At 32.4% G+C, this 11900-nt stretch overlaps 2 protein-coding genes across 6 annotated transcripts in view; one reads left to right on the top strand and one right to left on the bottom strand.

Annotated features, from left to right (window-relative positions):
• Window positions 1–342: 342 nt before the first annotated feature.
• On the bottom strand, window positions 343–2093 carry LOC126853777 (tRNA-uridine aminocarboxypropyltransferase 1). 2 transcript variants are annotated; one of them, XM_050599840.1, is made up of 5 exons: window positions 1942–2093; window positions 1523–1865; window positions 1304–1444; window positions 1035–1221; window positions 343–952 (listed from the first exon to the last, which is right to left on the bottom strand). In XM_050599840.1, exons 2-5 carry the CDS (start codon window positions 1742–1744, stop codon window positions 615–617), a joined length of 888 nt encoding a protein of 295 aa, XP_050455797.1. In that variant the 5' UTR covers window positions 1745–1865; window positions 1942–2093; the 3' UTR covers window positions 343–614. The 2 variants fall into 2 exon arrangements, with proteins under 2 accessions (XP_050455797.1, XP_050455796.1); XM_050599839.1 differs by having other exon boundaries at window positions 1523–2092.
• LOC126853782 (diuretic hormone 44) overlaps window positions 822–11900 on the top strand; it is a 32813-nt gene continuing 21734 nt past the window's right edge. For 2 of the 4 annotated variants that reach the window (XM_050599847.1, XM_050599846.1), the window contains exons 1-2: window positions 822–963; window positions 2705–2812. In XM_050599847.1, coding sequence (XP_050455804.1) covers window positions 937–963; window positions 2705–2812 — 135 coding nt within the window. In that variant the 5' untranslated portion in view covers window positions 822–936. Of the gene's footprint in view, window positions 964–2237; window positions 2365–2704; window positions 2813–9822; window positions 10156–11900 lie in introns of those variants that run through there. The other 2 variants (XM_050599848.1, XM_050599849.1) reach the window with 2 other exon arrangements.

Here is an 11900-nt window from a genome sequence, read left to right as displayed (position 1 = left end):
CACGAGGGCGAGACGCGTGGGACGGAAGGGGGAGAGAGAGTGAGAGGAGCGAAGTGAAGTGCGCGCTGGTTGCGCGTGCTGACATCAGATAGCACTGCTGCCTACTGCTACTTGTCGCTGTTACGCCATTGTCGCTACTTCCCTCGTGTTTAGGTTAGGCTCATTCCGCACATCGAGCCTTGTCCCTCCTTTACACGAAAATAAACATTGATTGCCGGCACGAAGGATATATATTTTTGTTTATCTTATCGCACGCTATATGGAATATACGTAGATTAACTAATATGTATCAAACAATTGACACACGAAAAGAATTGAAATATTTTCAAGTATCTCTCTGTCTCTCCTTTTAAGAAATATAATTTATTTAATTCGTGCATATATATGTTTAGGAAAGAAATAATTTCCAAGAACTCTTGATGAGTTAACATAAAAGTAACAAAAATATATCTAGTTCGATATCTTACATTTTTTATGTGTCAAATTATAAAGGAATAATATTCTCAATGTCTTCATTTCAGATAAATCATCTGTAGAAATAATAGAAAGAAAGTTGTTTATACAAACGTAATATTTTTCTACACAAAAAAATTTAAGAAAGAGATAAGATAATCTCACGCGAGTGGCCTTTTATAAGCCTGTAATTGATCGTGATCATATATCGAGTGAATTTTATCATACATATACTTGAAAAAGTATAAAAGATTGTCATATTGTCCATGATACTTTTGATTAATTTCTGCACATTCTTCCTTGTTATTAGTTACAGATTCCTGCTTCCCATTCAACATAAACCTATGTACATCAGGGTATTCCGCTATAAGAGCATAAGTGTGTAGCTCTACTAAAAATTGATGAATTGCTTCAATTGTCGCCAAGTACCATCTTGGACTCTTCTTTTGATAACGCCAGAATTGAGAGATCCTTGATTTTAAAATGACACAACGTAGTTCTGCAAAAGTTGTAAGTTTTATAGTAATCTAAAAAATTTTCTCTTCAATTGTATAAAAAATGGATTCTCTTTTAATTTATACCTCTCAATCTTGGGTCTTTATATATTGCTTTAGTTTGCTGCCACGTGCTGTCAATGAAAATGGCCCTTTTTATAGGAAATACAGCCTCGGTTTTATTTGCCAAAGTATCATTTTTCCCTTTCTTCTTTGTAAAAAGAGCCTCCACGCTTACAGTCTGCGCACTTTTGCTAGGAAAGATTAAAACAGTCTAAGAGATGACAGTTCCTCAAGTTAATAATAATTCGTAAAAATCGCAAGACTTTAAAATAGATTGTTATTCTTCCTCTTACTTCTTCTTTATCCGATATATCTGGAAAATCAGGATATGTATAGATTTTCACATCCTCTGGCGCAAGTATGGCAGCGTGAATAGCAGTACTCTTGCCATCTATCTCATGAGCATGCTTAATGATGTCAATTTTAATTGGCAGCTAAAAGGCAACACGCAACTCAAATTTTATTATAAATTAAGTAAAGTCAGTCACATATATAACTTTTAATCGGTTTACCTTTACACGTGGAAAATATGAATTGTCGATGACAGGTACGCAACAGGTGTAACAGAAGAACTTGCGTGATTTATAACAGAGTTCACACTTTCTTCTACCCTCAATCGTATTTAATATCCTGGAGTCACTAATTTTCAAGTTTCGAAAAGGTGCTCTGTCAATCGTTTTCTGTTTCATTTCGAACTCTGACAATCTGTCGCTATTTTTGACGTACTCTGCCATATTTTGATAGTTCGAAGTAGCGTTAATTATTCATAATAACAGAACATTGCGTTTAACGAAAGCAATTCCGGTATCATTTGTGAATAAATTAATCTTGTTTATCATGACGAGATGTCACGACCTGAAACAGTTGGATCTATGAATTCATAACAAACATGGCGAATCATTTGACAAAAAAAAATCGAATATAAACTTGCCGTATTTATTTCTTAAGTCGCCTTTATTGAGTGATGTTTCACGATAATTCTAATTAATACAATGCGTATTGAAAATTTCTATTTTTTCCATGTTATATTTTTAAATCTGATATGTTTAAATATACGATCCATCATTACAATTGTCGGTACGATAAACTCTTCAGTTATCGACGCACTGATGATGAACAAATGATGAATAAAATACTCGCACGAGGGCGATACGTAGGTTTTTTTTACGTTGTGATTATTTCAAATTGTTCGACGTAATGTTTGTAAAATTGCATTTCATTACTGTTTGATACGCGCGAAAGTAATTTGCATACCGCTTGATCGTAATAATAAGTGCGTAAAGTAAACATTTTTTGCTTGCATTGGAGGAAAACTAGACTAATTCGAGTCGTGACAGCTTCATTAATTTTACTGGTAAAAAGACAATACAATTTTAGGAATCTCATATTTAATCTCCCTGTATTGTATTATCAAACGGTCGCCTAGCATCCGTTCTTCTTCGATTAAAAAAGACTGAGCAAGTAATATAATTATTAATGAAAAATTGTTTCACGCAGATTTTTATTTTGTAAAAAAAGTCATTTTTACGTAATATTGTGCCACTTTTTTGCAGCTTTTCAAAATCAATACTTTTTTGTCGTACATTCGCATTCTTTTTCCGTGCATTTAGCTTTTTGTTTCTTTTAATGGCACTAGTAAAGAATTCTACGATAGAATAAGAGAAATGCGGTTAAAAATAACATTTTGTTTCCAGAATCGGAGTGTACAACCGAATAGAGTGGATCTACGGATGTTATGTGTGGACGAATGGCAGACGATGATATTGAATTGCGGGTGGATCGAACGCGATTTTCACGAGGAGGTAAGTCGATAGTTGCACTAATTGAGAAAGTTATAAACTTATAGCATGCTATAAGTTTAATTAGATTATCGCAAGTAATGTAACAGTTATGTCGATTAAGGAGGGAAGCCTTATATGTGTATATTAGTCGCAACAAGTTATTGTGAGCACACGCGCCATTCTTGTCTCTTTCAATATAAAATTTCCTAAAATTTAGTTTATTATTAACTCTGCTGTTATTAAATTGAGTTTTTCACATAATTATTTAATGAGAGAGGGTACAAAGAGAGAATAAATAAATTTATTTTACCTGAGGCAGAGAAGGCTCTTTTGAGACGGCTCTTTTGAGACATGTAAAAAATATATAAAGTATATAAATATAATGAATAAAAATTTTATAAATTTCTTGACAATAATAAAAAAAATTGTAACGTGATGCTTTAGAATATGAGAAGAAAGGAAAGGAGAAAAAGAGAAAAACTATATAGTATTGATACAATTCATTGTATATAATTCATCACCGCGAATGCGAATTGATTGGCTTTAATCAACCGATTGTATATAATTGTACGCTCGCATTCCTTTTTTCTTTTTTTTTTTTTAGATTGGTCTTTCAATTTAACGTTCATGAAAGAAATCGCGCGCTTCCTTTCCCACTTCTTTGAAATGAATAACTGCAATAAGGTCTAAGAAAGTAGACATTTCATAATTCCGACTGTGAGCTCTTTTGCTCCGAGCAATTAACGTCGCCATTTACTATACAGTGTAATAACAGTACGGATCAAACTTTTTTATCTTTCTCTTTTACATTGACTTTCTTATACAGTCTCCAGACTTTGAAAATCACAGACTACGCGCGTATCTTGCATAGAACTTTAAGATTTATCCAATTATTTGTGTAAACGCAACTCTCGATCTCTTATCGCAATTAAATAAAATGTAATAGGTTATATATAATTTGCAACTTTAATTTATAACTATAATTTTGTAAGATATCAAAAAAATGAGAGGAAGAAACGTGAGATTATTAGTAAATATTTCGTTGCTTAAATCGAGATGTATTCATTTTTTAAACAAAATCAGATATAGCGTTTTGAAGTCAGAAAAGTATATAAAGCACTCTTTTAATAAATCTTAATTTTTAACAAATTGGATAAATTATGCGAATCAGTATTTACAGATTAAAATGTGTATTAACATGTATTGCATAAGATGATTAATTAATTATTTATTTACGATAATTTATTTAAATAGACACCTTTCTCTTTCTTTCTTTTTTTTCTCTCTCTTTATTTTCAAGTATCAATTTTATGAATTAAATAATTAAAATACGAGAAAGTAAAATATTTTTGCGCTTTTAACATTTTTTACTTTGATCAAATAATTACCGTTTATATATATGCCAAATAATATCGCTCTTCTTTTATTTGATATTCGCGATAGCTAAAGTCGGTAGAAGAAATAATAGAATTTTTTTCCGCATGACACTATTGCGAATTACGACGTCGCTACAAGAGCACATTTTCTCCCATGATTTTTGCGAGATTTGACATTAGCGTGCTCGTAACTTGTAATTATATAGACAGAGAACACGTTCTCGTTGTATAGGTGTTGTACGTACGTATATACATACATACATGTATATATATATATATATATATATATATATATATATATATATTTGCATTTATAAATTTTCGTAGGATGCCGGGCGCCGATCGGGCAATTGCAATTTCTCTGCCAAATATATGCATATTACACGTTTAACATTGTCAAACGCGTCACGTCACTATCTCCATCTCGGTGATGCGTGCAAACATTTAGTTTTCACGCTTCAAGAAACAGTCGTTGACGGAAATCTAACGTTGTCATTTAATCGCATACCTGATTTAATCCGACAATTCCCTGAATTTGAGATGCGAGATCTTGATTAAAATACATTTGTCTTGCCATTGTCCTACTCGCCTCCGGGCAAATAACAGACATTACCATTGTGACAGTTTCAAAAGGACAACATATTTAACGAAATATTCGGCAAAAGAAACAGAACTAGTCGAAATAATTAATTCAGAAACACGACGATGTAATTCTCGTCGGTCTGATTGCATTTATCGATCCACTTGTGCTTCGTTTCCATTATGCGTTCGCTGGGCTTCCCCGATGCTTCGAGTCGAATGCCACGGATATCCGAGTGCGTGGCTCTCGAAATGCTTTTGCACGTAAATGTTATATCGATATTTGCAATATTATTTATACTAACGCACTGGTAACTTATTATTCTTCGACGCAAAATTTACGTTTCTAGAAGAATTTACGCATATAAAAGCAAAGTCTGTTTTCCGTCCATATTGTTTTTAATACCAAAGTACAAGTGTAGCGAAATTATGGAAAATGTGTAACAAACACTTAACACATTAAGCTTTTCCAAAATTAAAAAAAAGATTTAGATTTGTTTTAATTTGTGTGTACCTTTTTTTGTACAAAAAAGTTTTGGAAAATGAAGAATGTTAATTTAACTCGTTTCTATATACTTATTCTTTTATACAACGATTCCGAGCAGATTTTCTTAAACGGAATCAAATTTTCTATTTTTTTTAGATATTAAATATTTCCACGATCAAATTTTGAATGAAGTTTCTAAATTTTTTAAAATTAATGAACTAAATTAATTAAACTAACTGATAAATTTTGTTATCTATTTATTCTCATGAATTTATAAGATATATCGAAAGTTTTCATAGTGAAATCTTGATTAGAGTAGGATCAGTCCCAGGTCACAATATCGAATACAAAATCTCCTATTGAAATTTCTCTTTCATTTCTCTTTCGTTTGCGACACATCGCAAACGGTTACAAAGCATTTACAGGTACATCGTTGATAGCGCGTAAGCCGCGTCTCGTTGGGCATGTTTTTTTCATCTGACAAAAAAGAGTCGCGCACAATCCCGCCGCGAAATCGAATGAAATGGATGATTGATCTCTTTTGTTCGTTGCGATCGCCGATGCAACAGCGTGCGAATAAAATATCGATAATACCCGCGCGTTCACACATATATATATATAAATACACACGAGCACGTGGAGTGCACATGCACACGAGTTAATTAATTCTGCTTTTAATCCGACACCTGCTTCGTCGTAGATCGCTAAAAGTCGAGTGCAGCTTTCTACTCTTTTGTTCCTCTCACATACACCTACACATTTATGCACGCACATATGTCGTGATTGCATCTAAATGCATGTGGCAATTCCATGACTGGAATTTGCTGTCTAATTTTGTTTTATCTTAAACTGAAAGAGATTAGAGCGCAACCATTAAAATTTCGGAAAAAATTCCTTTACGAATTCTCTTATGTTTTTTATGTCTCGTTCTTAAACGATATATTATAGTTTTTTTTCGATTAATCTTTTTGATCATTTCCATTATTTTGCCGGTCATATCGATTATATACTATATTATAATATCGAATAAGATAATAATTAATAGTAAAAGTTAAAAATAAAGTTTCCTATTACGATGAATATTACAACAATATTTTATTTTTTATTATAGAAGACCGAAGGAATATACTTTTTTCTTTATTTTAGTTAGATGCTTTGTGTTAGATATGTGTGGATTATCACGTGTGGTATTCCTCTTTTGTAAAGCAATCTCACATAGATACACGATATGTTGTCGTCGACTTGTAATTAAATTAGTAAAATTGCTCCTTTTGCTCCTTGTGGATTCTATCTCTCTTGCCTTTTTACGTGTGTGAATATAATAGAACAGAACGGAAAAACATTTGTTTCGTATTCTCAAAATATTACAGTTCCTAAGAAAAATTTATATGCTGATTTAAAAAGTATGGTCGTGATATATTTATCGCGTTTAGCGTATTATTAATTTGTATTAATTTAATGGAGGATTAATTTCAAGAGAGAAATATGCAGTAATTCTTTTAATAAATATATTAGAAATTAGCGTATTTATGAAAAAAATTGATTCAAAAGATTTAATGAGATCATATTTACTTCGCGTAACTTTTTTCATATGATTTTTTTCAAATACGAAATCTGACTTCTATTTTATTCTTAATTCTGACAAATTTTATGGATTTCGATCAAGCGTCGGCTCAGACGACTAGTTACTCCACTGCGAGAACTAGTTGATTTTTCAAGGCACAACCACTCATCTTTTCGAATATTTTCCATGAATATTTTATTGTCTTATAGGTACTTAATTATACAGCGATGGATCATTTACATTATCATTTACATAAATCACAAATAATATGAAAAACATCTATTTGATAGATTTTTTTGATAAATTAATTCTTTGATAATTTCTTTGATTAATTAATTCTCCTAAAGTTGAATTTATATGTGCATATAATAATCAGATTAGAAACGAACATAATCACTGTGCTTTTAAACGTAAAGTAACATATACTTCGATAATTACTAGATGAGAAAAAATTTGCAATATCATATCTAGATTGGTATGCACATCCATATCGCTGCTATCAGTTTCTGATATCGACATCGAGAGCTGTAGGACAGAGTCCGGACGATGGGAGTGCTAATAGCAGAGATGGCCAGGCGGGACGCGGGACGATGTTGAACGCAATCATAAAGTTGCACTTCGATGACGCGCTGCTTAATTACTTTAGGGTGGAATTTCACAGTGGCGCGGCGAGTAGCGGTTTCGACAATATATTCGTCATCATACTGTAGTGAATCTTATTCGTCGACCGTTGGATTCATGAATGACATGGCATTTATATGTAAATTGTACTGTTCAAACAAACATCTGTTATCCCTCTCATTTGAGTCTTGACTCTTGCTCATTATCATTTTAAAATGTTTCCTTTGTTCAAATCCATTTTGTGATAAACTTTGACAACGATAAAATATCTTTTTTTTTTTTTTGTCTAAACATCATTTTTAGATTTTACTTGTAAACACATTTATTTGTAAAACTATGGACGACTCGATTTTTTGATATTTTATTATTTACTTTACATAGTTGGATGTATTTACACGTTTTGTTATATTGCTATGTTGTTCTCGTGAATTGAAAGTAGCAGATATTAACACGTTTTTTTATACGAGATGTTTCAAAAAAAGAGGGAAAATGTTTTTTTACGCAGTATCTATTGTCGCATAAAATGTTATACACTTTTATATATATATATATCTTTTTTTATTTATCTGTAAAAGAAACATTTACGAAAATACGTGACAATATCATATTTATTTAAACATCGTTATTATATCAGAGTGTGTCATTAAAGTTTCACGTAAATGCCGTTCGTATTTGTAGATGTTACGCTCGCATATGATGTTCCTCGCGAATATACTTACGCATATATGTAATGGAAAATATTAAATAAAAATCTGTGGCAACAAGTAGGATGTTCCATTGCTATTTTCGAAATATAATTGAATTATAGTTGGAACGAATTCTGGCATAAATCCAGTTAACTTCGTGTCCAGTTAATTATCGTGTTTATGCAGATGTTGCATTTTTACAATCAGTATCACTAGCACCTCTCCATATAGGTCCATAAACGCGACGGCACGTGTGTAAACAGTATTATTAGTACAAATATTGTTACATATTTTTGTATTGCATATTTCTTATATCTAATAGTGTATTATCTATCTATTAAGATTGTACGCAATAATCATTCAGCAATTTTTCTTTTACAGCGGAAATGATAAAATGTATTCCCTCATGAAATTAAATAATTTACAGCATATTTATTCGCGCACCTTAACATTTATCCATTCATGTTGATAATTTACGTTTCAATCTGTTCTTTTATCTTCGCTCACTTTGAAGTAGAAATATTCTTACAATAGGCTATTGTATGCCATAGCATTTTCTTACATGTATTGTTACTGAACGGCAAATAAAAAAAAAGAAGCAAAGAAAAAGAGGTACCGTTCCTTCATGATTTGTTCGGCAATTTCATCCCACGCTGTTCATATACATTTTTTATATTTCCGTACATGTTTGGTAAGAGCAAGATTAATATCAATTAATTAAATATTCTGTTTTGACATATATCACATTTCGAATGGTGCTCATTCATTTATAAAACGGATGGAGCAAAATCTAATTGGGTATAATCTAATTAATTCAATATTTATTCAACATGAATAAGTTAAAAGAAATTTTTACAAATGAATTATATATGAATTATATACACGAAGCCTCACGTTTTCTGAGTAACACAGATTTTCATGAATAGATGTAAAATAGTTTAATGACAAATTTGTATTTTGCAATCTCTCTAATGATCTATGAATTTCTTCATTTATATAATATCGAGGTGGATGAAAAGAAACTGATTTGTTTCGTGGGAGCAGACCAATTTCTTGGATTATATAATTTATCGCACACATTGATGCTCATTTTTAATGTTTTCTATAAGAAAAGATATAAGGGAAAGAAAATTCTAATGCTATATAATATAATATATGCTTTACATATATTAAATAATTAAATAATTAATTAAATAATTTAAAAAGAGTTTTAACAATGCATATCTTTATCAGTCAATAACACTATAAGATTGTAAAATGATATGACATTAAAGTAAAAACTCGATAATACATATGACAGTATTAAAAAAAACTTGTAAACTGTTTACAAGGAAGATATTTAATCCTTTATCATTTTGCGAGAGAATCGTGTGATGAGAGAGCGAGGGCGGGCACAGACAGACAATGTTTTAAGGACGAGCGCGCATCGTTAAACGAGATCGCATGTCTATTTTATGGATCCTTTCCCTACAACGAACAATAATTGCGAGGGAGGATACCGCAACGGAGAAAGAGGCAGGCGGATGGTATGGAAGAGTTTGAGGGTGTAATGACAAATCAGTTGATAGGGCTAAAAAAGTCTCTAAGCAAGCAGGAAGGTCGCGCCGAGTCGAGTAGAGACTGCCGAGTGGAGGTCGAGTCGAGTCGGCGGCACCGACCGGCTATAAAAGCCCTCTCGCACCGAGGCGTCGACGTCACACGTCGTTAGCACTCTGGACAGTGAGGAACTCCGGCGTGCCACCTGTTAAAGGCGCCTGTCCAGATCATCCTCACGACCCCGTCGTCGCTATCACTGTGTATCGAGTTCTGTCACATCTTCGGTTTTATTCGTCTCATCTCAGTTCAGACGGTTTTAATATTGACGACTCGCGATCGACTCGGAGTCGGAAGTCACCGGCAAAGTCACCCCTCGCACATCTTCACGTCTTCCTTGAAAGAGAAAATTCATTCATTCCCGCTTCTTTATTTTCGGCAAAAAATCGCGGAGAGATTACTAATCCAGGATTCTTCTCCGGGCCGGTCCTTCCACGGAATCTTCGCAAATTCAACAAGTAAGTGACTCCTGTTCGCGTGGCGAGTTTTTTTATTTTGACTGCGTCCAAGAGGGATAAGATTCAAGATAGCATTTTCTCGGGAAATATAATTGGCTAAACTTAATTCACATTATTTCTTTCGGCACGTATTAATATTAATCTGATGTGTACAAAACAATTTTGTGTAGAAAACAAATTCATGGCTAGGAGGACTGATCTCGCGTGGGGTATGAAAATTATCTGTGAAAACAAACTTGACATTTGTTTTCAATACTTGTCAATTTCAATGTAGTCTTCTTATCAGATAAATGGTTTACCGTGTCATAATCAAAGAGTCACGGTGACTTTAAAGAAGTAAATTGATGTAAATTGGCTTGGCGAAAATTATTTTAACGTTTGATTGATCCTTTATCTGGGAAATTCTGGGTCCATTATTCTACCAGCGATTTACGATTGAATAATAATACAAATGTATGTGTGTATACATATACGTTTACATATGCTATTTCCCGATCGGCTGGCCTATACGTTTGTTATCGCGAGTATAGCATAAATAATAAAATTTATTTACACCGATCGATTGCGATAATCCGATAAACCACGTCAGCGCGCTTATTGTGTAAATTCAACCTTTACACTTTATCGATATGTTAACGTCGCGAATCAAAATTGTTTAGATGCTAATTTAACGTCATAGCGCGCGCTAATTCTAATTTATACGAAAATCAAAAACGTAACCCACGGAGAATAGGACAGTCTATTATTTACCATCGTGCGTCTCGCTCGTCGTCAAACGCTTTGTCGGGCAGATTCATTTTGATTAAATTTTCTATGTACATAGTTTTACGAAGCATAGCGAATATAATCACTAATCACTGCGCACACTGTATATAAGTATTATATACAAACAAAGGGTGCGCTCATGTGCTCGTAATATCAACCAATTAATATTCGGATCAATAATAAATGCTTACCAAATAATATGATATTTAATTGTGATTATAAGGGCGCAACGCATTGGCTTTCACACGTAATGATCCGTAAATGCGCAAGGCCCCAGTTCAGGCCCTCGAATTATTGTAAAATATCGGATTAAATATCGAATTAATAGAAAATGGAACATGCACGTAATTATCCTCTTACTTTTAATTTTTAGGGACAAAAATAAATAATTTTTATTTTATTTCGATATATAATTCCATTTTTTTCACTTATCTATTTACTCGTAACGTTTCCTGCTCAAGAATTAATGTCGCCATTTATTCGCCAAATTGAACTCTCTAAGGGTGAGTCTATATGGGCCCGCATTTATTTTGCGTAAAGATGTTTATATTTCTTTTATGAAAGAAAAATTGTATTGTGTACGTTCGAATGAGCGTTCTTTCAATATTTTATTATTTGACTATACCAATGCCAATATATTAAGTAAACAAGAGCTCGCGTAACATTACACATAATATTTATATAGTGATAAAATTATTATGTAATATTATTTAATAATTAATTCGATTGCGAGAGAAGGATTTTGTGTTAAAAAAAGAACAAAGTTTATATTTCATATAATATAAAAGGGTAATATAATAAAAAAAGACACGGGTCCGGTATAAATTAGAAATTAATACATTTACCTTTCTATTTTATGTATAATAATAATTCATAATAACGTTAATTAAATCATAATTAATACGGTAAAATTGTAATTAGGAATATATATTCGGAGGTTAGACATTTAACAGCTGGCCTGAGGTCGGTGAATCATTATC

This window comes from Cataglyphis hispanica, chromosome 12 (assembly GCF_021464435.1).
Source record: "Cataglyphis hispanica isolate Lineage 1 chromosome 12, ULB_Chis1_1.0, whole genome shotgun sequence".
In the NCBI taxonomy this organism is placed as follows: domain Eukaryota; kingdom Metazoa; phylum Arthropoda; class Insecta; order Hymenoptera; family Formicidae; genus Cataglyphis; species Cataglyphis hispanica.
The sequence above is the reverse complement of the archived record's forward strand: the minus strand, read 5'-3'. Positions and strand labels throughout refer to the sequence as shown.

Excerpts from the sequence above, each read along its gene's own strand:
- LOC126853777 (XM_050599840.1), bottom strand. The coding sequence starts at position 1,744 with ATGGCAGAGTACGTCAAAAATAGCGACAGATTGTCAGAGTTCGAAATG. Across the intron at positions 1,445-1,522 it reads CATATTTTCCACGTGTAAAG|CTGCCAATTAAAATTGACAT; the intron begins GTAAACCGATTA and ends GTTGCCTTTTAG. Across the intron at positions 953-1,034 it reads TAAAGACCCAAGATTGAGAG|AACTACGTTGTGTCATTTTA; the intron begins GTATAAATTAAA and ends CAACTTTTGCAG.